At 46.4% G+C, this 25,053-nt stretch overlaps 3 protein-coding genes across 7 annotated transcripts in view; 2 read left to right on the forward strand and 1 right to left on the reverse strand.

Annotated features, from left to right (window-relative positions):
- The window catches only part of LOC126565923 (paired box pox-neuro protein), a 28,398-nt gene extending 26,608 nt beyond the window's left edge, over positions 1 to 1,790 (forward strand). The window contains exons 6-7 of the mRNA XM_050223126.1: positions 491 to 1,317; positions 1,407 to 1,790. Of these exons, the coding sequence (XP_050079083.1) occupies positions 491 to 1,317; positions 1,407 to 1,790 (1,211 nt within the window). The remainder of the gene's footprint in view (positions 1 to 490; positions 1,318 to 1,406) is intronic.
- LOC126563823 (epidermal growth factor receptor) overlaps positions 1 to 25,053 on the reverse strand; it is a 371,336-nt gene that overhangs the window by 269,693 nt on the left and 76,590 nt on the right. For 2 of the 4 annotated variants that reach the window (XM_050220587.1, XM_050220585.1), the window contains exons 2-7: positions 14,220 to 14,937; positions 13,637 to 14,144; positions 13,385 to 13,556; positions 13,175 to 13,307; positions 12,801 to 13,108; positions 10,612 to 12,733 (exon numbers count right to left, since the gene is read on the reverse strand). In XM_050220587.1, coding sequence (XP_050076544.1) covers positions 10,612 to 12,733; positions 12,801 to 13,108; positions 13,175 to 13,307; positions 13,385 to 13,556; positions 13,637 to 14,144; positions 14,220 to 14,937 — 3,961 coding nt within the window. Of the gene's footprint in view, positions 1 to 10,203; positions 12,734 to 12,800; positions 13,109 to 13,174; positions 13,308 to 13,384; positions 13,557 to 13,636; positions 14,145 to 14,219; positions 14,938 to 25,053 lie in introns of those variants that run through there. The other 2 variants (XM_050220588.1, XM_050220586.1) reach the window with 2 other exon arrangements.
- LOC126564362 (zinc finger protein ZFP2) overlaps positions 1 to 25,053 on the forward strand; it is a 505,414-nt gene that overhangs the window by 90,149 nt on the left and 390,212 nt on the right. The gene's annotated exons all lie outside the window — the stretch shown is intronic.

Here is a 25,053-nt window from a genome sequence, read left to right on the forward strand (position 1 = left end):
AGGCAAGGTGTGGAAATGGTGCGCTTTGAAGTGTTGCTTCCGAGAGATTGTTTTTTTTTTTATCTCGTTACTTTTAAGCCGAACGTGTTTAGATTTTGAGAAAATCAAAATTATATACCACGAAAGATTGGGATCATACGCCAAACGGTAGGAAGACGATTAGGAAAGAGGTCGTTTGAATGTTTCAAGGCCGAGTAGGGATTAGTTTGTTCGGGAATAGATATTCTTATGGTAATGGAGTATTTTTATTTTCAATGTTATCAAGTACGTTCTGAAGCAAAAGTAGAGTTGAAAGTTACAACGAACATTTAAAAGATTTCTTTATATGTTAGAAGAAAATTAAAGCTCCAAAAATGCTTTCCTTGGTTGTTACTGTAGGTAGCTGAAAACATTCGTTGAGAACCTTCGTTAATCCCAAATCCCCAAGAAATAAATAGCTCGGAGAGACCGCTTCAAGAATAAATGTTCTATTTTCTTTCATTTTCCGTAGAACAAATGCTCCGAGAGTCGTCTCACTCATCTGCCGCCTATATGCAGTCCAAAGCAATGTCCACTCACCCGCTCTACAGTCAAACGCTGGAACAACATCAAGCCCTCCTAAACCAGTATCGCTACAGTATGGCCGGTGTCTCTCCAGACCACACGCCGAAACATCCCAACATGCCTCACCATCACTCTCCGTACGGTTCTCCACCGGGAGCACCAGGATCGCTAGTCCAAAGGACAGCGGCTGTAAATATCATACAGCACGAAAGTCTCCCACCAACCGGAAACTCGAAGCCCGCCGAACATCATCACCAACATACGTCACCCCATCAAACGCAATCCTTGGCAGCGGGACATCATCACCCTCTTGGCAAACCATCACCCTCAGTCAGCATGCCCGACCTGAGCTCCCCGAAGGGGACCGACTCAAAGAGTGAACCATCGTCCTCCACCCGTTCCACTCCTACCAGCGGCACTCCGGTGTCATCGATCGCACCCACCACCGCCCAGATGCCCTACCTTCCGAAACATTGGATCTGGAACACGAGTCTGTTTTACGCAGCGAATCGTGGACAGACCGTGCCGGGAACGGATCCTTCCACCGCGACGTCAGCAGCGGCCGCGGCTGCGGCAGCAGCAGCAGCCGCTGCTGCAGCCTTCCCTCATGGGTACTTCACGTACGGCAATCCCTTCGGTGGAGGGGCAGCATTCCAGGGACAGATTGATCCCAGTTTACGCAGTGATACGACCGCTTCCAATGCTTCATCCTCTCCGGTGCAAATCACCGACGTTAACAGTGACGACTCGTCCGACAACCATGACGATCTAAGGGTGAGTTAGAGTTTCGCACGAAAAAACGTTTTGTAACTTTGAAACAATTTTCTTACTCATGGGTCTGGTTTTCTTGTCCTACATTCCAGACATCCATCTCGAAGAAGCGCAATCCGTACTCCATCGAGGAGCTGCTGAAGAAGCCCGAAAGCAAGAAACAGAAGATCGACGATCGTGTTACCATCACCTGCGTTTCGGAACCGGGAGGTAAGGCGCATTCGGATTCGCTGCTTGAGGACAAATACCATTACCACTGCTCACCGTCCGTGTCACCGTCCAAGTCGTGTCCCTCACCTTCAGCCACACCCGTCACTGCGGGGCGTTGTAAATCTTCCTCCGACTACCGTTCGTCCTCATCGCCACAGTCGGTCGGTGAGGACTCGGAAGGCTGCAGCATTGTTTCGGCCGTCGTACGCTCCAAGCTAACCGATACCAATAGTGAAAATAGCATCAACATAGAAATTTGTGATTAGACTTCTGTTCGATGAGATGGGAAGCTTTTCTTTGCTTGAAAGACTTGTAAGTTGTAAATACCGCAATAGGGCGGTCCGAACAGAACCAGTAAACTCTTTGCACTAGCAACGGAAGCGTGGTAGTAGTTCTTTCGTTTTGCGCCGTAAAGGTATGGGAATTTACTCCACAACTGGATTGTAATGGACCGTTTCTTAGCAAAAGTAAGATATTGTTAGGTCGGCGATAAGATTAAAGCAATTGTTTGTAGTGTAAGTTAATTTATTAACCAACGATTAGGTATTGATTGTTTTCTAGGGTTTAGCTATCTGTAAGATACCAAACATAAATACATACATTCACACCCGTCGAAAGCGAAAGTGTATTAATATTATTGTAATGTTTAGCAAAGCAATAAAGTAATTGTGACTTTAAGTGAAAAAGAGCATCATTTTTGTATTCAGTGGCTTCATTTTGTATGGTGATGACATTGTTCTTCTTCAGTCAGTTCTCATTAGGGAGGAATGGTCCTGATGAGATTTTATTTCCGATCTTGCCGTGTGAAGACCGGCGCTGCTATCCAAATTTAGCCTTCCTAAGCGGAGTGAAAATTGAGGCCCACTATCAAATTGAATCCAAGTATCGGTAAGTTTCCGATGTTTGCTACCCGGGTGAAGCCATATAATCGGATTTATAACTAACATTTACTATTTAAATGATCGCTGAACATTGATCTAAATAAAAGACTGCAGATACTGCAATTAAATTGTGCCGAAAGGATCGGCTTAAGTTGTTCAATAAAAAGATGCGCGACCCAAAGACACATAGTAATAAATCCAATTTGGAAAGTTTTTATTTCTTTCTTAGCATTCAAAATAAAAACGATGATACTAGAATTTGGTGAATAACTAAATTAGATTAAATTACTCGGCGCCGTACAGACATCTCTTCCTGTGTTGATTATGTACATATTTCTCAAGGCATTTCTGCCATGTTTTTTTTTTGTTTTTTTGCTTGTTGGCGGGGGCGGGAGGGGTGCCATTGACAAACAGAACCCCGGTCCTGCCGTTTGAAGACCGGCGCCGCTATAGCCTACAACACCGAGCCGCCCCAATGCATATGTAATTTATATAAAATGTTTTAAATAGAATATTGCATTCTAAATGGAAAGAGTGTAGTAAAATTTTCTAAAATTCAGTCAAATCAGCGGCTAAAAGGTATTAAATCGATCATCATCTGGGCAAAGAATGGCGTTCCTTCAAGTTTTCCAACAGTTTCCGTCCAACGAGTAATCCCATTTCAATTCAAATAAATTTGGCTGCGTACGTCAATTCAGTCATGATGCAGCCCCGTACGCAACCACCGAAACTTGTACGCAATGTTGTTCACGAACATTTAGCACGCAAGGTTGTTGCATTCGCTAAAATATGGACAAAATTAATGAATGATGATGAAAGGGAATATGTTATATAAGATTAACTGTGCTTTCTGCATAACTTACACGAAATATTTTTTTTTAATAAATAAAAATGAAAAATATAAATTTGTGAACTCTTCATTATCATCGAGAATATTGAAAAAGTGTAAAAAGCAGCGATTAAAGATCACAACAGTTATTTAAAGCACTTTGAGGGAAAAATATCCCACAACACGCAATCCGTACATTATTTTGGTTTTAGCCGGCCTGCATGACTTAAAGCAAGTTCGAAATTTTTATTTGTTTGATTGCTCACAATCAGAAAACAAATTCCGATCAATATTGATGTCGTCCTCGGCACTAGCTGAAGTTCGTATGTGAAACAATATCTGACAAACATTCAAAAAGCCAGAAAATTCATGCACATAAAGTATCTTTATTAGGATTGCATTAAAACTCTAACAATTTTTTAGTATTCAATTGTCATCCATTATGATCAAATGCTCTTTTCTGCTCTCTGACATTAATACAGAAACAACTATGGCCAAATAAATCTTTTCTCTAAATACAAAAGAAAGTAAGGGTCACGTACCCAAGCGCGTGACGCACCCCAACCAACCCGGCAAAGGTGTTCGGCAAAAAGATGCACGGACACAAGACACATCCAACGGTATGCCGGACGCCAGGATCCGACCAAGAATGAACGAGTTATCGTTGATTTTCCATGGGAATGTTTGGGTTTTTCCGCAATAACTGGGCGGGGGCTGGAGGTATCGGGTTGAGGTGTTCAGCAAAAAGATGCAAGGCCGCAAGACACATCCAACGGTATGCCGGACGCCAGGATCGGACCAAGAATGAACGAGTTATCACCGATTTTCCACGGGAATGTTTTGGTTTTTCCGCAATAACTGGGTGGGGGCTGGAGGGATCGGGTTGAGGTGTTCAGCAAAAAGATGCACTGCCGCAAGACACATCCAACGGTATGCCGGACGCCAGGATCGGACCAAGAATGAACGAGTTATCTTTGATTTTCCACGGGAATGTTTTGGTTTTACCGCAATAACTGGGCGGGGGCTGGAGGGATCGGGTTGGGGTGTTCAGCAAAAAGATGCACGGACACAAGACACATCCAACGGTATGCCGGACGCCACGATCGGACTAAGATTGAACGAGTTATCACCGATTTTCCACGGGAATGCTGCTGGTTTTTCCGCAATAACTGGGCGGGGGCTGGAGGGATCGGGTTGAGGTGTTCAGCAAAAAGATGCATGGACACAAGACACATCCAACGGTATGCCGTACGCCACGATCGGACTAAGATTGAACGAGTTATTCCCGATTTTCCACGGGAATGTTTTCGTTTTTCCGCAATAACTGGGCGGGGGCTGGAGGGAACGGGTTGAGGTGTTCAGCAAAAAGATGCAAGGCCGCAAGACACATCCAACGGTATGCCGTACGCCAGGATCGGACCAAGAATGAACGAGTTATCACCGATTTTCCATGGGAATGTTTGGGTTTTTCCGCAATAACTGGGCGGGGGCTGGAGGGATCGGGTTGAGGTGTTTAGCAAAAAGATGCATGGACACAAGACACATCCAACGGTATGCTGGAAGCCAGGATCGGACCAAGAATGAACGAGTTATCACCGATTTTCCACGGGAATGTTTTCGTTTTTCCGCAATAACTGGGCGGGGGCTGGAGGGATCGGGTTGGGGTGTTCAGCAAAAAGATGCATGGACACAAGACACATCCAACGGTATGCCGGACGCCACGATCGGACTAAGATTGAACGAGTTATCATCGATTTTCCACGGGAATGTTTGGGTTTTTCCGCAATAACTGGGCGGGGGCTGGAGGGATCGGGTTGAGGTGTTCAGCAAAAAGATGCACGGCCACAAGACACATCCAACGGTATGCCGGACGCCACCATCGGACCAAGATTGAACGAGTTATCATCGATTTTCCACGGGAATGTTTTGGTTTTTCCGCAATAACTGGGCGGGGGCTGGAGGTATCGGGTTGAGGTGTTCAGCAAAAAGATGCAAGGCCGCAAGACACATCCAACGGTATGCCGGACGCCAGGATCGGACCAAGAATGAACGAGTTATCACCGATTTTCCACGGGAATGTTTTGGTTTTTCCGCAATAACTGGGCGGGGGCTGGAGGGATCGGGTTGAGGTGTTCAGCAAAAAAAAGCACGGCCACAAGACACATTCAACGGTATGCCGGACGCCAGGATCGGACCAAGAATGAACGAGTTATCGTTGATTTTCCACGGGAATGCTGCTGGTGGAATTTCCCGCAAGAGGGGATATTCGGGGGAAGGGAGAACCCTTGGTTCCCTTAAATATTGAAACTTGACTCGTTATAGAGGGTTTTTTAAAAGACATATATAGAAAGAAACAAAATTGAGGATGAATTTCATAAAACTTGGAAAACACTCTTAAATTGAGCGGAAAAATATTTGTCATGACGGAAAGAAAATTATTTTCGGACCACTTTTTAAATTTCCATTTGCTACCTCTTCGACTGCATGCTCTCCTGTTACTCCTGGTCGAATTTTGCCGCATCAAAATTGGATCGGTTTTGGCCGAAAATCTGCCACTGGGAGCGACTGGTAGTAACAGGAGAACATGAATTCGAGGAAGTAGCTCGTGTCGGCCGAAAATTTCCAAATCCTAACTTAAAATCCAAAATCAGTTTTAAAATCCCGATTCAAAATTATGAGTTGAATTCCAAACTTAAAATTTCCAACACAAATTTAACTTGGATTTCGAAAATTAAAACTGGATTTGGAATTTTTCGGCCGGCCCGAGCTACCTCCTCGAATGCATGCTCTCCTGTTACTACCAGTCGGTTCTGGTCGGATTTTTGTGCCAAATTTTTGTGGATTTTCATGCGGCAAAATTCGACCAGGAGTAACAGGAGAGCATACTTGGCGTGGAGGTAGCAAATGGAAATTTTAAAAGTGGTCCAAAAATAATTTTCTTTCCGTCATGACAAAAATTTTTCCGCTCAATTTAAGAGTGTTTTCCAAGTTTTATGAAATTCATCCTCAATTTTGTTTCTTTCTATATATGTCTTTTAAAAAACCCTCTATAACGAGTCAAGTTTCAATATTTAAGGGAACCAAGGGTTCTCCCTTCCCCCGAATATCCCCTCTTGCGGGAAATTCCACCAGCAGCATTCCCGTGGAAAATCAACGATAACTCGTTCATTCTTGGTCCGATCCTGGCGTCCGGCATACCGTTGAATGTGTCTTGTGGCCGTGCTTTTTTTTGCTGAACACCTCAACCCAATCCCTCCAGCCCCCGCCCAGTTATTGCGGAAAAACCCAAACATTCCCATGGAAAATCAACGATAACTCGTTCATTCTTGGTCCGATCCTGGCGTCCGGCATACCGTTGGATGTGTCTTGCGGCAGTGCATCTTTTTGCTGAACACCTCAACCCGATCCCTCCAGCCCCCGCCCAGTTATTGCGGAAAAACCAAAACATTCCCATGGAAAATCAAAGATAACTCGATCATTCTTGGTCCGATCCTGGCGTCCGGCATACCGTTGGATGTGTCTTGCGGCAGTGCATCTTTTTGCTGAACACCTCAACCCGATCCCTCCAGCCCCCACCCAGTTATTGCGGAAAAACCAAAACATTCCCGTGGAAAATCGGTGATAACTCGTTCATTCTTGGTCCGATCCTGGCGTCCGGCATACCGTTGAATGTGTCTTGTGGCCGTGCTTTTTTTTGCTGAACACCTCAACCCAATCCCTCCAGCCCCCGCCCAGTTATTGCGGAAAAACCCAAACATTCCCATGGAAAATCAACGATAACTCGTTCATTCTTGGTCCGATCCTGGCGTCCGGCATACCGTTGGATGTGTCTTGCGGCAGTGCATCTTTTTGCTGAACACCTCAACCCGATCCCTCCAGCCCCCGCCCAGTTATTGCGGAAAAACCAAAACATTCCCATGGAAAATCAAAGATAACTCGATCATTCTTGGTCCGATCCTGGCGTCCGGCATACCGTTGGATGTGTCTTGCGGCAGTGCATCTTTTTGCTGAACACCTCAACCCGATCCCTCCAGCCCCCGCCCAGTTATTGCGGTAAAACCAAAACATTCCCATGGAAAATCGGTGATAACTCGATCATTCTTGGTCCGATCCTGGCGTCCGGCATACCGTTGGATGTGTCTTGCGGCAGTGCATCTTTTTGCTGAACACCTCAACCCGATCCCTCCAGCCCCCGCCCAGTTATTGCGGTAAAACCAAAACATTCCCGTGGAAAATCAAAGATAACTCGTTCATTCTTGGTCCGATCCTGGCGTCCAGCATACCGTTGGATGTGTCTTGCGGCAGTGCATCTTTTTGCTGAACACCTCAACCCGATCCCTCCAGCCCCCGCCCAGTTATTGCGGAAAAACCAAAACATTCCCGTGGAAAATCGGGAATAACTCGTTCATTCTTGGTCCGATCCTGGCGTCCGGCATACCGTTGGATGTGTCTTGTGTCCGTGCATCTTTTTGCTGAACACCTCAACCCGATCCCTCCAGCCCCCGCCCAGTTATTGCGGAAAAACCAAAACATTCCCGTGGAAAATCGGGAATAACTCGTTCATTCTTGGTCCGATCCTGGCGTCCGGCATACCGTTGGATGTGTCTTGTGGCCGTGCATCTTTTTGCTGAACACTTCAACTTGATTCCTCCAGCCCCCGCCCAGTTATTGCGGAAAAACTACAATATTTCTACAATAACTATACCTGATTCTTCCTTCATCAGGACAGGAGAGCATAACAGGTAAATGAGGTAGTGAATGGAAGTTTAAAAAGGTTACATAAAATAACTTCTTTCCGTAGTAAAAAAAAAAATAAAATCCGTATAAATCCAGTTGATACAAACGAAATCCCTTTCTCCCCACATTTCTTTCCAATGCTCCACAGTAAAGAAAAGAAGAAAAAAACACAAGTCAACTATTATTATTTTAAAATACGTATAATTTAAAACTGTCAACAAGTAAGGACTCCTCAATACATTTCGCCTAACCAAAAACACACACACACACGCAGCAGAAAGATGCACAGGATCGCATGTTATCCTACCTCATCGAGCTAGCTCGTATTCGATCCCGCAAAACACTGGGTAGCGTCTTATATCACTAACAGCCAGCAAACGTGTAAAACGAAGACATTACAATGGCACGAGTTCGTAATAGTATACGCGTCTATCGTTGATACGTTTTGGTTTTGTTAAGAAGAGGACCATAGAAATCCGCAATAGAAAACCGCAAAATGGTTAAAATGGGTGAGCATTAAAGTATTGCTTTCGTTGTGTTTGTTTTTCTACCTTTTTTTTAAAGAATCGATTTTTGTTGTTCGCTTCCCTAGTGTCTGCGGTGAATGTTTGCTGCGTGTTGAACAACATTCTTGCGGAACACGCATCTTTCTGGTGGCATGTGCAATTGTATCAGTTTGCTTGGCATTCGACACGTTTTGTTTTACACTTTACAATTAAAATCCTCTATCCTTGCTGAGCTGTTGCTCTCTGATCTGCAACGGTCAGCTCTATTCAATAGCTCCGTCTCCCTAACACTCGCTACTAGCTTACAGTTTCTAGCTTTCTGTACAATATTGCTTCCTAAAGGATACATACATACGATTCAATTGATTTATTCGAACGATTTTTTATAGCAGTCAATACGGATTGGATGATTGGATATACTATGTACAACCCTCGACACTCTTACTCCGAATTACAACCAACTACTAAGAATATGTAAACTAACAGTACGCTGCCGAATGTTTAGTTATCGAAGCTATCTTGCGTTTGATGCTGCTTTTGATCCACTTCACACTAGTTCAGCTGGCAAAAGAGGAGTTACACAGGACAGAGGACAGGCTAGCCTCGAAATAAAACAACGTAACAAAAGTACACTAAAGAAGAACGTTAACCTCTCATGAACTCATCGCTTGCACAATGTTTCTCCGGCACGGTTTGTTTAAGTATAGCATTCGTATGCAGGCAAGCATATTTGCGGGTGGGATATTGGATGTTGGACAGCAAGTGTCAGGTAAAATAAGTGTGTTACATGTTAGCTTCCTTCCTTTAAATCACCTACTCTTGATATCCTTATGTGTGAAACGGGGTGCAGATTTTGGTTCACTTTACATGTTGTGCTGCTCGAAATCTTTGCATTACATTCATTACATCATTAAGTGAAGTTTGATTTGTTGTTGTAGTTCTACTGCTGATCAAGTGCCCATGCACCTGTCCGACCCGGATCTCAACAAAACCCATGAGCGATTATGTTATAAAAAAAACACACACACGCACGTGTGCGCTGTAAAAGTACGAAATTTAAAAGTAGTATCACAGGTATTCCAATGAAATAAAATCATCTCTCTTGCTCGCTCGCTCTCTCTCTGTCTCTCTTTCTTATTGGGGGCTTTATCGAGACGTCGGCAGATTTCGATCTATTAGGCTTCTGGCGCGTACGTTCCTGTTTTGAGTCCTGTTGATTACACAGAAAATGGCAGCAAATGTCGCTTAACGGAATCGTTAAGCACATCTTTTTGTTTGTTTGTTCCGTTTTTCTTCAGGTTTAAAAGTAAAGTTAAGTTGGAGCATACGCTTAGGCTACACTGCACTCGTTGTTGTACTACGTTCGTATAGGGCTAAACTGTAACTATTTAGTTGTATCCGTTGCCTGTTTGCCCGGATGGGCTTAAGTACCTAGTGGGCTTATGCACTAGTTCTTACGTCGGTGCTTTAAATGCTGGGCGCACCATTATAATAGCTATGTAAGATATTTTTGTGTCCGTATCTCTTGTATGTACAATTTACCCATTCTTCCACTAAATGCGCACGTGTATCATACCGATTCACGTTTGGATACCATCTGGAACGATTTTCTGCTACCGAAAAGGCACATACGGAGCTCTAGTTCGCTACGACTAAAACCAAATGCTATAAACTTTACAAAAAAACAAACAATCCACCAGCTATTAAAGACTTCGGAATTCGTTGTACGGCTAAACGGCTTTTGGAGGCATTGCTCAGTCCGGTGGCAAGCTGATGGTGACGTACCCACGTTCCCTTCTTGGTGGGATAGGATTAGACAGTCGTTTCGTTACGATGCAACGGAATCAGCTCGCGCTGCAGATCGTTGTAGTACTCGTGCTCGGAGGAGGTCGCTTCCGTTTCCGTCGGTGACAGTGGGATGCCGATCGTTTGCGTCGGTGGCGATGATTGCTGCTGGTGCAGCCCAGCACTACTCGCTTGCATCTGCATGATCGAGTCCGGCTGCTTTAGACCGACACTGCTGCTAGCGTTGCTGAGGGAAGGTGTGTGGCTGACTGGTGGACCGTTAGGGCCGTTGGAAGAGGACGAATGATGAGACGATTGGGAGAGTTGTTGTTGATGGTGGTGTTGCAACTGTTGCTGCTGCTGTTGCTGCTGTTGCTGCTGTTGCTGAAGCTGCTGTTGATACTGATGTTGCAGTACCTGTAGCGGCTGTTGAATCGGTTGCAGTTGAATCTGTGAGTGCTGTGACGACGTCTGCATGGTTATACCGTGCGGCGAGTTGGGCGGTGGCGTATGCGATCCCATGGATCCCTGCGCGACCGCCGCAATCGCTTGCGTCGAGCCCATCAAATACTCGGGATTGTCAACGCTTGCCGGTACACCGATCAGATCCATGTAGCCCGGCGCGGACTGGTTTTGGCTTTGGCAAGTAGGCATCAGGTAGTCATCTTCGTCCAGCGGCAGATTCAGCCGGATGCCACCGACACCGACCTCTTTGCCGTTGCCGTCCGTTTCATCGTCCGGCTTGAGCGGATCCTTGCAGTAACGCAGTGACTTTGGCACCTCATCGGACGGGTCAACCGCCGACGGTCCCGGTAACATAATTGAAGGTCGCGATTTTGGCTGTAAGTATTCGTCCGTTTCCGCAATCGTGCTCGGCACATCGACGGTTGATGTGGCGGCCGCTGCAGCAGCCATCGCAACCGGCGCGAGGGTACGAATCAGATCCTTCTCGTCCTGGTTGGTGTAGGAAGGCAATCGCATAAACTTATCACCCGGAATCATAAGGTATCGACCCGGGTCACGTGCCTTTTCGGCAAACGTTTCCGCTAGCTGTTTGAACGTTGGTCTCGCATCGGCATCAAGCACCCAGCAGGACAGCAGTATGCAGTACACATCCAGCGAACAAATATCCGGCTGTGGCAATTTGTGACCGATTTCGATCAATTCCGGCACATCCTTGGCGGGAACGTTTTCGTACGGGCGGGCACCGTACGTCAGCAGCTCCCAAATAGTCACTCCAAACGCCCATACGTCGCTCTTGCTCGTAAACACACGGTGCCGAATGCATTCCAGGGCAAGCCATTTGATGGGCATCTTGCCGCCTGCTGCTCGGTACTCGTCGGAATCGTAGTCCAGCAACTTAGCCAATCCGAAATCAGTAATCTTAACACATGAAGGGGTCTGTACCAAAACGTTACGAGCGGCCAAGTCACGATGTACAAGTCGACGTTCCTCCAGATACGCCATGCCGCGTGCAATCTGAGTGGACCAGTTGAGGAGCGCTTTCGAACCAATCTTATCCTTGTTGTTGCGTACGTAGTCCAACAAGCAGCCGAGTGGCATAAGCTGTGTGATCAGCATCATTTGCGAGGTCATACAAACTGCCAGCAGCTTCAGCAGGTTCGGGTGCTCCACTGACGCCATAATGTATGCTTCCTCTAGGAACTCTTTGCTCGACTCCGAACCGGACATCTCCATCAGCACCTTGATCGCGACCGGGATCTTCACACTCTCGCCCTCCGGCATCCAGACGCCCTTGAACACACGACCGAATGCTCCCATGCCCAAGACACCGCCACGCCGAATCTCAGCCTCCTTTATAATGCGCAGCTTGGTTAGGTTTGGTCCAACGTTCGACGGACGAAGCGGTTCCGAGTCTTCACACCCGGCCAATGCCATCGTCATCTTAACTGCATCCTTCTTGTTCTTGTGTCGGCTGAACAGGACAAACAACACCCCAAACACGATGCACACGAGCACCAGCACAAACACACTGCCCATCACGATCTTCACCTGTGTTTGTTGCTCAATTCGCAGTCCACTCTGGAGCGGATCGGCTGAGCAGTAGGGACCAAGCTTGCCCGCCTCCTGTGGGAAACGCTTGTAAGGATGCGAAGCTGGACAGTTGTTGACGCAAGTGAATGCGGTTGAGTTATCGTACGGATCGCCCTCGAAGAGTTTCAGATTGCGACACTCGTCACAGTGATCGGCACCGAGCCCGTGACAACCGCGGCATTCTTGGTGGCAAGGTAGGCAGATACGGGTGTCTTCGTTTGCATAGTAATCCTGTGGGCATTCGTCTTCACACTGTTCACCCTTCTTGTAGCCGGTACACTCTTGACAGAATTGTTCGTGGAACCCGTAGCCGGTACACTTCTTGCAGCGAGGGTGACACTTGCGACACACCGCTTTTCCGGACAGTTGCTTCAGAGGTCCTTCCTCTTGCAGCACATAATCGCTGTAGTATCCATCTAAGCGAAAGAGAAAGAGAATTCATTAGCAAGAGCGAGATCATCCACTGTGCGTAAGATCAATTACCTGGACAAGGTTCATCCTTCATTAAGCATCGTTCAATCGTCGCATCACTACCGATGATTGCTTTTTCACACGAAATACAACCATCCGGCGCGATCGTGTCCCGAGGGCCACGGCATCCAACGCACGTTTTGTGACAGTTGATACACGTTCCGTTCATTGCGTGCTTCATGATTGGACATTCCGCCACGCAGAAACGACCATCCTTCACGTGTACGCAAGAACCACAGTTGTCTGCATTCGGCCCGTAGCAGAAATCATTACATTCATCGTGACAGTTACCACAGGTCTTTGAGTCCACTTGGTACAATCTGTAACGGATAAGCGTTACGTTAGAGTCTTTTGAATAAAATAAGCTTATTTATATTGCTACATACTTTGGCATGCTCTTGCAACTGTCCAAACATTTTCCCTTGTACTTGACATTCTTGCACTCCAAGCACTGTTCCGGTCCTTTGCCCCAGCATCCCGCCTTGGAGCACTGCTCCGAACATTGCATTCCCTCAGCATCTGTAAAAGCAAGGATATTCGTTAGCATCTATTCCTTTTCTGCTGAAGAAATTTGGTAAAGGAAAATCAATACTTACGACACACGGTAGCATTACGGTTCTTCTGTACCATCACCTCGTGATCGGTACTCTTTTTGATTTCGCTCCAATCAATGTCCTCCACGAAGCAAAGATCGCTATTTTCCAGTATCACAATCGAGCCCGAATTGACGCGCTTGAGTGACTTCAGTTCCAGCGATTTCAGTGATGTCTGCACGAAACGAAAAGAAGTATTAATTAAGTATATGCAAATCTTCAAGAGTGTTGTTCGTTTGAGCGCACACTACCTACCTTTACAATGTACACTGAGGCGAACAGATTTTCCTTCAGCTGACGACCACCGACAACTTCTAGATTTCGGAAGTAGTTCAGCGTGGTAAAGTTTTCGTGATGTGCCTGAATGTTGATGAAACCCGTAATTTCCTTCACAGTCGAAAACACCTCCAATCGCTCGGGATCGATCTTGATGTAGCGTGGACCGAACGAAAAGTTGGTGTACACTTGCTGGAACCCATCGAACGATTGGTCGAGAATCTCCAGCGATCCTTCGATGATGGTACAGTCTTTATAGTTTCCGATGTTGTCCGAATGCACGATACCTTCGCCCGGACAGGTCTTTGGACACACGCCTTTGCACGGCACACACTCACTGTTCTGTGGCATCTTTCCCTTGGGACACTTGCGCACACACGCGCCGTTGTCTTTCAGCAGATGCTCGGGACATTTCCGCACACAGGTCGCACCGTAAGCGTATTTGCCATCGGGATTCGGTTCCCAGAAGTAGTTTGTTGGATTGTATCTGATGGATGGGTAAGATCGGATGTTGTGTTAACACTAAATTGCTTAGCTCGATAGGACTCGCACAAATACTTACATCTGCATCGGTGGACATTCCTGCTTGCAGACACCGTCGTCGTAGAAGTTCTTACACGCTAGACAGTCTTGCTGGGTCGGACCGGTACAACCGCCGGCACAGAACAGATGGCAACATTCGCGGGGTTTCGGTCCAAAGCATCTACCCTGCGAGCACTGGGGCGAGCAGTTTAGCTTGCTAAACCGTTGACAGTTGTGAGCGCCCTCACCCCAACAACCAGCCTCACACGACGGATGGCAGGGTGGACATTCGCGCTCGGGTGACGAGAAGTTGAACGTGTACTGCAGGCTGAACTGCGGATCGGACACAATTTCCTCCCAGCTGATCGATTTCATGTGGCACAGATTGTAGTTGTTGAAGAACCCAACCGAACCGGCAAGAATATCGCGCAGGGCGGGCAGCTCCAGTGTGTTCATGTGCGAAAACGAAACAAACAGTCCGTACGCTTCTTCCCACTTGTTTAGCTTGAATGTGGTACGGCCGCGGATGATCTGTAGCCTGGGCAGGATGACCTGCGGCAGATCGATATGACTGATCAGCACGTACCCGGTCACCTCGCGGATGTGCTGAAGAAAGTTGAGGTCGGTGATGTTCGATATCCAGGTGATCTCCAGATTGCCGTCCACGTACGTACAGTTGGTGTAGCGATCGCGCAAATTTTTGTAGTGATAATCGCGATTCGCCGGCACTGACATTCGTCCATTCGTACCGATGCATACTGAGGGGGGAAAGACAAGGGAGAGCAAAAACAGAGATAGATTGTTAGTAAACGGAATGCCTGGACACAACTTCTAATCAATATTTATGAAATCGTTCATTCAGCACGTGCTACGCACAGCACTGCACGATGTATCCATCGCAGCATTATTGATTCTTATCACTGACAGATGTGTCGATGGGCTCGTCGAGAGAAACTTCAATTAGAAACGGCTCCAATGGGACTATCTAATCATGGGCAACGGGTTGCGGCCGGCAGGAGAAACAGCTGCAAACTCATTTCGCGAAATGCTCCAACACAAAGATCCATCTCGTAGCCTCAGGTCTTGGTATCGTATTAAAGCTTTACTTTTTTTTGTACGTTTATCGATGTTTTATTTATCATCGAAGTTGATTGTGTGTCACATCGACGAACGGTTAAGAGCTGCAACCGTATCAACTTCCTGACTAGCAGCTGCTGGCACGGTGTCATAAGCCACGCTGGACATATACAGCGCACTGGATGACACCGTTGACACAAAGAGTCCGACGTCCGAGGAGCAAAACATGAACCAGGGGACGACCTTTTGCGACTGACCAGTTGGCGTACCATTTCGGTACGCCACACACGTTCGACATATGAATAAATAATGAACCGCCGACTGGTGGCGCAGACTTAGACACGCCGTTTTATTGACCTTTTTTTAGCAGTTCCCTTCTTCATCGCGTCACTCGGACGTTCTCGGACGCGGTTTGTACACGTACACGGTGGCGTTGATCAGGATTCCTGTCCGTTCTGTTTTATGGCAGCTATCTTTCGCTTGCTTCTTAGACCCATAGGTTTCTTCTTTAAATTATTTGCAGCGCACAACGCGTTCGCTCGACATGCCGTTGTACTGCGCTAGTGTCGCGCATATGAGGGAAGAAAAATAGTCCACAGCGAGCCTGGAATCCATGTGACCACGGAGAACTCGGAGACCAGTAGAGGAAGACCTCCGTGACACTGTTTGCATGCCCAGACACCAATGTTCGGCGACATGACAGCTACACTCGCAAAGGAAGGTTCTTCACTCCGTAGATGTTTGCCCTGTTGTACGCGGAACTTCCAATAGCCTCAAAAGCATTACTCCACTAGACCTGAGGCTGGGGATAGAATTCTTTTCTCCCCATTTTCTTCATCTTTCACGCCATGTTTCTCGATCTGCGCGTGCATGATGTGGCTGGTATGGAAACGAACATTCATCACCAGTTTATAGCCTTCCCGTGGTAAAGTCGACATTGTCCACGCGTCCGAGCTGATCTTGCTGAACCCTTTTAGGTGTGGAGCGTTTGGGAATGGTTCGCTTGTAACATTCTTCGAGGTTTTAGATCTTATTTGTTCGTGAATGTGTATGTGTATTTATGTGTGATCGTATAGTACCACTCCTCAGCGATCGTATGGTACCTACGGGATCGGAGGCGCGTGTTGAAATTGTTTGACCAACTGTTAAAAGTCGAGCAAGAGCAAGAAGCTTTACGACACAGCAACACCCAGCACAGAGCAATGATTGTGGACAGCGCAAGCGCATATTTATAGACACGTACGGCTTAATCCCCATATTGCAGGGAGAAATAGAGCCCAGCCTTTCCCTTGCAGCCTTAAGCGAATGTTATTGAGTTCAATCTCTGACTGTAGTGTGTAAGGTGAGCTCGAAAGGAGCTTTAGCTTGCAAGCTTAGTAATAAAAATGAAAACACATTTACTGCAAATTTTTTGAGAAACAAAAAATATTATATAAAAACCTCCAAACTCATAGCGGAGACTTCAACGCCCACCACACGAGGAACCTACCACAACGAAAACAGACTCTGGACATTTTTGGGGTGGGCGATGGTCAAAAGATGTTCAGCAGCGTATTCGCTTTATTTTTCTTCCCTCACTTTTCAAATTAAAATTAATCCACACACTCTCGCTTTTCGTGCGTGTGTGTGTGTGTGTGTTTGCTCTCCTACACGTTCCGGGTGAGCCCCACAGTCGTTTCCCATTGTGACTTGTGTGATGTGTATGGCCATTTTTAGGAGTTTTTAAAAGCTTTTCAATACCAATCTATCTTTGTTTGGATCATTCATCTCACAAGCTCGTCCAACCAAAAGCCTCCCGGCCAGCTCGTTACTTTTGTTCTCTTCACTAGCGTTCGAAATCGATACAGAAAAGCGAACCAAGGCAGCAGGATCGTACAAACTGGCGAACCCGCCACCAGGGTACAATAGGCTCCGATTACCCGCTAATCGGATTAGTAGAAAATTTATTGTTGGTTAATTTAAAGTGCTTCAGCGTTTTAGCTCCAGCGAGCAGCAGCAGCAGCAACAGTCGAACCATAATCAGCGGAAAAACATGCATTTTGAGAAGGCGATAAAATTGATTTAATGCAATACTGTGCAGTCCGTTTAGCTCCGAGCGGACGGGGGAAACAAAACTAACCGAGCGCGTTGGCAGGTTGTACGTCCCGGTCATAAACAACGGACCATGTGATGTGTATTGTGCACGGTCTCGTGTCGTCTCTTCTCGCCTGAAAACGACCCAAAACAGCACCACAAATGTGCGTACAAATGTGAGAAGAATTATTATAATAGTTCAATGAAGCGAAGTGTTATGATAATGGCGTTTGGAAATCGAATCTTCCTTCTACTTCGAAAAAAAAACCGTTTTGTTCGATAAGAAATATGAGCAGCGCGAGCGTTAATGATGCTGGTAACAGATCACAACAGATTTGTGATCGACCACCCATACGAACGTTCTGAAAATGGCAACACGTCGCGGGATGATATGTTGGGAAGGAAATTTTCCAATTTTATTTTCCCACCGAAACTCTCACGACATTTACCGCGGGAGGAAGAAAAAAAAAGCATCTTAAACGTGTTGCATGGATAATAGAAGGGTGAGAAAATTCGCATCGATCGTCACACATACTTTCACCGAGCAGCATGCAAGTTCCGTGCATGCTAGCACCGTTTCCATTTCACTTTGCATCCATCGTGACTCACAGTATCATGGCACGAGAAGAAAATGGGGAAAAAGGGCCGTGAAGCGCGTGAGCAAGAACTCATGGCCCGAGTCAACGAGCGTACAGCATGATCACGATCACGAATGATTCGTTGTTATGTTTGGTAGTCGTTTTAGAGCTTCTTTGAGAGAATTTGGTTGTTTCTCTGTGTCCCGTCTCGAGCGTGCCCGTTTCGGGGTGGTCCTCAACGATCGGGAGGTTGTAACCGTAAAACCGTTTACATTGTTTGCTGGAAGTTTCTCTTCCCAGTTATTGATTGCTTTGATTTCTGTCACTAGGAAGGGTTTCCAGTTTTTTTATCACTACCTGTGTAGGATTGATTTTGAATGGGGCCCTCGATTGATATTTTATATACGCACGTTAAGAGAAGCGGCAGGGCAACGATTGTAGTCAATCAGCAGAAGAAAGAGCAACGTTGTGATTTATATTACTACAGGAATGTAAGCCCTGCAAGCGATGATGGCGAAATAAAGCAGTAAAAACAAGCATAACCTAGGCAATCGGCTTGTCAACTCTCGGAAGATCAATAATTAACGATACCGTCGAAGTCGTTCATTGATTATCGGGGGAGAAAAACAAGACGAACGTACTGAAAGGCCGGCTCGCAAGCCAGCTATTTATGCCACAGTGGTCGCCGACGACAACAAGTCGCAATTCTGCGCGTACGCATGGTGTACCAGGGCGCAATTACTGGTCAACCGGTAGCAGCCGAAGCAGCGGCAGGTTGCATGACAAAATTCACGTTGATGGCGCGTGCCCGATTTCACGTTCCGTGCGCTGGGACTCCTTTCGACGAATGGGGGGAGGGAAAGAAAACACCAACACACCGGTTCGGTTGAGGATAATTTTTATAAATTTCTGATAAATTGGATTTCTACGCGAACGTGTGCCGGCGGTCCACATTCGGCCCTGCGGTGCGCGATCAGCAATGCATTATGATAATGGGAGTCCCGTCCATGCCAGCGGCAATCCCTTCACGTCATTCCATTTCGTGACAATCGGGGAAACTGGGAGGCATCTGTGACTTGTGGGAGCGAAAGGTAGTACGACGTGTGCACCCCTATGTTTGTATGTGTGTGTGTGTTTTGTTTTGCTCGTTTCGACTTATTTCAAATCTCTTGAGTGATTACATAAATTAATATTAATCACACGTCAACTAACGCTCGGAGGACCCGGTCAACCTGTTTCCTTGACGGTCGGCAATGGGACACATTTTTACCCTGTACCCCCCCTCCCCCACACGTTCTTCTCCACGAAGATTCCTTGGTATTGATCCCGATTTCTCTCTCGCTCTTCGAGTTGTTTGCTGATTGCTTGCTCCAGCTCTGATTGGGATATTCTCCCTTGGGGCGCACGGAGGCTAGTAATATCTCTGTCCCAGGCGGCGATCGACAAGCCGGTTGAGATTGCCATCATTCCGGATCTTTACAATCGCACGTTCGGCCGTCTTCCGTGTTCTTCTCTCGGCGTGCAAGTGAATCAGGCTAAACGAGCGAAAACGTCACATAAAAGCAATTTAACGTTGTTTATCCGCATCCGATCACAATCGGCTCCATTAGATTAGGCGAGAGCGATGGATTTTTAAAATCCTCTCTTACAGTGCACACATATAAAAACACGCAACAGGCAAGAAAAAAAAAAAACGAAATACATTCCCCTCCAACTGGCCAGCGTATATAAAATACGACACTTTGGTAGTAAAATGTGGTAAAAGCGTCCGAAAGCTGCGATTCTATACGCACGAAATTTTGTCCCACGCATTCCCGTGCACTCTCACAACAATGTGGGTGGGTGATGGTGGGATTTGGATGCTTTTTGGCAGCCCCCGCATACAGCACGAGGGACCTTTGAGACATCGAGCGAAAAAAAAAAACGAACCACAACAGTCCACCCACATGCCTTAAGAGGTGGGATAGTGCCACGCGACTCGACCACGTTTCGTTTACGCATCGAACGTACGGGAGGAAGAAGAAACGGCCCAACGAAAAAAAAAAAAAAGGTCAACAAAAGCAAACGTTGGGAAGCTGCTGCGCCAAGGGCCGATCCAAGCGACGAACCGCGAGTGAAACTGTTTACGTATTGTGCAAGCATCGCATCGGTTGCATTCCCGTAACACGCTTGGCCCGATTTGGGGTCACTGTAGTGTAGTGGTCAGAAATGTGTTTTGTTTTTTGGGGAGGAACACCCTCCCTGTGCAGAGGTGTTGGACAACACATGCGCACAGAAAAAACGCACCCGTGCAGCACCGTTTTTGTTCGCATTTACGATCGCAGCCATTTAATTGTGTATGCCCACCCAGCCCTCTTGATGAGCTCGAAGACGGACGGTCCGAAGGTTCAATCGAGACGATTTTGAAGGATATCACCCCCACAATGAGCGTGGTGCGCCTGACTGACTCTGGAGGAAGCAGCAATTGAGACCTTAAACTGTGTTTTTTTCCGATTCAACCTAAAAGAAACCCTTTAAGCGGTTCTATTTGTTCCGATTCACACTTTCGAGAAAAGTATTTCGAGAAAAGCATTCCCCAAATGTGCTCGGTGCAAGTGAGCGATAAAAAAGAAAACATTCGAGACGAGTTTGAACTGTGTTATTTTTATGGCTTGTTCGTGGCCTTAACAAGCTATGGTTAATGAAGACGAAATGAACAACAACCGAACGAAAAAAAAATAAACACAGTTAGATCATTCAACCTTAAGAAGGGAGAGAGAAGAAACGATCGAAAGAAGAATTTTCTGTCTGCCCTAGAAGTAGCATTCTCGGCCTGGTTTTTTTTTTGGGACCTTAAGAATTGAACGAACAATATCTAATCTCACGCGCATGCAGGCACAGCAGTAGGTAGCTGCGTCAGTCTCAAACCATCGCTAAACGTTTTGCTGGACTTGCCTGCGGTCACTTGGAATGCGGGAAGGCGGGCGAGAGGCAAATCAAAGATTTTCGGTACGCCGCACGGTGCGGACTGGCCGCGAACTCGAGGCAGCAAGAAACGATCAGTTAATGTTTGTGCCTCGGTTGCCTCCCGAACACACACCGCCATCCACACCGGTTGATGGACAGAACGCTTCGAATGATGGATGGCATATGGGAAGCTTTTCTGAAAGTGTTTTGTCCGATGAACCTTGATTTCTGGGCATCTTTATTCCCCAATCTTTTTCTCAAGGGGGGTTTTTCGAGGGTTATGTGGAATTTGTGGTGAGCTGCTGATGATGCTGCTGCTCCTTCTGAGATGAGTTTTTATTTCTTCGAGACGAACGACGACGAATGATGATGATAAAAATGAAATAAAACTCTACTCATATTCTTCCTCCAACATACTCACACACACATGCGTGTATGTCGGTACGCACGCATCACACAGCTTTACAAATTAATGACCTCCAAGAAGTGGAGGACCGGATCGTAAGTTTTGGCCTTTTATTGCTTCTTGGTATGGTATGGTCGAGACCTTCCCATACAAACGCGTCTTTTTAATGTTTGTGGCTGTGCGTGTGGCTTGGTATGTTGCTGAATAACTAATTATTCACGCATGCTGCTACGGAGACATCGATCGTTGATCGTCTTTTCTTGCGATGCCCCGGCGACGATGTCGACAACATTGCACAAGCGAATTTCCGCTCCGTTTCGGTGTGATTTCGATAGCGCACTTTTCTCAAAGGGGGCTCATAAAACGCATCAAACGTACGAGAGAAAAATCAATATTCACCATTTTGTATCGATCGTCAACGTTCGCGAAGGCAGCGCAATAAATTTTAGCATCGTTACGTGTGCGCGAGCATCTTATGAACCCATTTCGCTGTGGTTGTACCGCGATGGAGCTGCTGTGCGTGTATTTGTGTTTTGGGAATATCTTTATGATTCCATCACGAGAGCGTGTCGATAGCTGGGGGGTTTTGGAACCGTCCAAAGGTTTTGCTGCGAACGCGGAGAAATCTGATCTCCACCCTTAGCAGCACACAAAAAAGCGGGGAGAAGTCTGTCGGGCTAATTAAAAGCGCTTATTTTATGGATACCAATCGGGATTTGGTGATGACTATTTTTCAGAACTTTGTCCCAGCAGCACACGGACACTGCACGTGCTTGCTGGTTGGGGTTGGTATATAACCGAAGCAGCGGAACAGTTTTGCGGCTGATGAAGTTTAACTACTTGCCGTATATTGGAAGATTATTAGAGAACCTGTCCCGCAGCTTCAACACCGTCACGGAGTTGAAGATAAAGAGGACGAAAAAAAAAATCCGAAAACAAAAACCGCAAAAGGCTTTCGTACAGCGTATACGTTCTTTTCTACCGAGATTACACTCCATGGCCCATTAGTCCAAAGTGGTATTAATAGTAATTAATTCTTCTTTCTCGCTTTTCTCGACTTCAGGCGGTTAAACGAACATTTGTCGATCGTTGATTGGGAAGGATTCGTAGTGTGCGTGTCGTTTACCCGGTCAACTGGTTGATAAGACTGACTGCCGACAGACCGACATCTTATCCACCCCAAAACTAACGAAACAGAATGATCGTTTGGACCATGGAAACGATAGTTTTGCAGCATCGCAATGGTGTCAAACCGTGCTCGTTTACTGCCCAAAACACTTAAATGTCTTTCCATTAATCATGCCTTCTGCTGTGCCTCGATTATGCGACGATTGAGACAAATTATCGCCCGAGTGTAGGCTGACATTCCTGGACAAGTTTTGGCGTCCCCGTACTGCACCTGTTCTGTTGCTTCAGAGGCGACAAAGTATGCCAACAATGACAAAAGAAAAGGAGAAAAAGAGATTGGAAAAAAAAATCCAACGACTCAAAAATAACATGCAAAGTGAAGAAATTCAATTATTCAGCATTCCTTCCCATTGCCTCCTTACTCCCCCCCTCAACAACACCAACAAAACTCGCGTACGAAGCAGCACCGAAAGAACCGTTAAAGAACATGCTAGGAATGGGCAAAACGCGAACGAGACATCCCAAAAGTGCCAAACATGGTCAAACAAAACTAAACACACGCGGACGACACTAGACGCTAATGCGTTCGATGGTCGTTGTTTTTGGGGGGTTGCGAGTTGCGTGTTATTTTTGTTTCTGCGCTACGTTCCAACGATTCGTATCCGGCTGGCCGGATCCGCACCACCGACGCATCATCGTCGCCGTCGTCACGTTCGCCAATTTGCTGCGGTTCGTCATCATCGTCGTTGCTGCTGCTTTTGTATAGGGCGTAATACTCTTCGCTGCTCACATCTCAGCTGTGTCAACTGTCCCCCGGGGGGAGCGAGTGAACGGACGGACTCTGGGGCGTACACAAAATTCGTCCAAAAATACGTCCAACTTGCCAAAGAGCCGATGCGTCCTGGTAGCTGCCTAAAAGGTTTGAAACTCTGGAGAATCGTTACGATCAGGCGCCAGTTTGGGGAGGTAGAATCGCTCAACAAAAAGGTAGACATATTGTTTGCGTCACTTTGATTTACGACCACATCTTGTAACGCTGGAAGAGCTAATGGAACAAGCGGGGATCGGGAAGAGACAGAGAGCGTGCAAGATGGCGAAAAAACAAACAAAAAACTCTCCCGCAAGCGAATGTGTAAATGTGCGGTTCACCGCTAGGCGTGAATTTTAGCAAAAGCATTTGCCAGCACAAAACGGCCCGAAAAGACATCAACGCGCCGCCAAGCGGGGAACCCTTGACGCAATGGGGAAGGAAAGTTTCATTTCATTTTTCGGCCAGGGTAGCTTCTATCTTGTCCGCTCCAAAACGTTAATGATGGTTTGACTTCATTTTTCTTCTTTACCTTGTTCCACCCGCCCTCCCGACGCTGTGTGTTATTCATTATGGGTCCGATATCGGCAGGCGATTATTGACATTCACGAACGTGGCGGGACAAAGTGTCCCGTTGCAAGGGTTGCATAATGGACACAGGCCGACACACACAATGTAAAAATTGAATACTTTCCATCGGGTGATCGAATGATGAATACTTTAATGGTGTTTGCCGCTTGCTAAGCAAAACTTGCAAGCTGGAAAATGACGGCGCACGGTGAAGTGAACGGTTTTTTGAGCAACACGTCAAACATTGATCGTATCTCGTGTCGATCCGCAATCGCTGGACATATGGCTGCGCTGTTGAGAGATGGAAGCTTCGCGCGTTTTGCGCTGTCAGGGAGCAAGATAAATGATTGCATGCTTGCCACAAAGGTATGCAAAACGATTGCGAAAAGAACACTTCTTCAGGCATTCGGTGAAGGTGTTTAGTGTTTTGTACTTTATTCAGACAAGCACCTTTTTTTAAACACCAAAACAGCGAGCTCGCCCCATTGTACAAAACAAGAAATCCAAAGCGTTAAAATAAGGAAAATAATTCTAATTCAAATTGCACTACAGTCAATCCGGAGAGCGTTCGAATTGGGATAAAAATAATAATTTCCCTCCAAATTGAACCAAACAAGTCAATTGCGCTTGCAATTAGCCTAACGTCAATTTAACGTACATACTCATGCACACACACAACTCCATCTTAGCGGGAACGCCAACGTGATTTCGTATTTCTCCTAAGCACTCTCGACACACCGGATAGTGTGTCTTTTCGATCCCTGCCTTTTTGGTGATACTTTCAAACGTTTGCGCGCTCCAAACACCAAAATCAATCAATGAACTGCTCTAAAGAAGGTCAAATTATAGACTCTCGCGCATCACTCAGCTCGCGCAGGAGAAGAACGGGAAGAGCTAAGAAGGAATCCAAGGTGAGAGAGCAGTGAAACGAGCTCCGGTAGTCGTGTGATCGGAGTCGGCAAAATAATCTTAGAACTAGGATCGAAAGCGAAAAGTGCCCCGGGCGTAGCGCTCCCTGCCGGTGGATAGGTGAAACACGTCCAAGCGGTACCGAAGCGCAACCGAACCCTATCATTATCGGTTTGCCCGGGTGAAGTGATCGGAAAACGTGTAATTAAATTAAACATATTTTAGGCAGCTTCCCTTTGACAGGCCCTATTCCTGGTAGGCAATCGATACACGTTCATTTTTACGGGAGTAAAGGTTGGTAGAGGATCGATTGGTGAAATAGTTTCGTTAGGGGAGGAATGTTTTGATTTTATAAAAGATCGAAAAATATTTTCTTGGG

This window comes from Anopheles maculipalpis, chromosome 3RL, assembly GCF_943734695.1.
Source record: "Anopheles maculipalpis chromosome 3RL, idAnoMacuDA_375_x, whole genome shotgun sequence".
In the NCBI taxonomy this organism is placed as follows: Eukaryota; Metazoa; Arthropoda; class Insecta; order Diptera; family Culicidae; genus Anopheles; species Anopheles maculipalpis.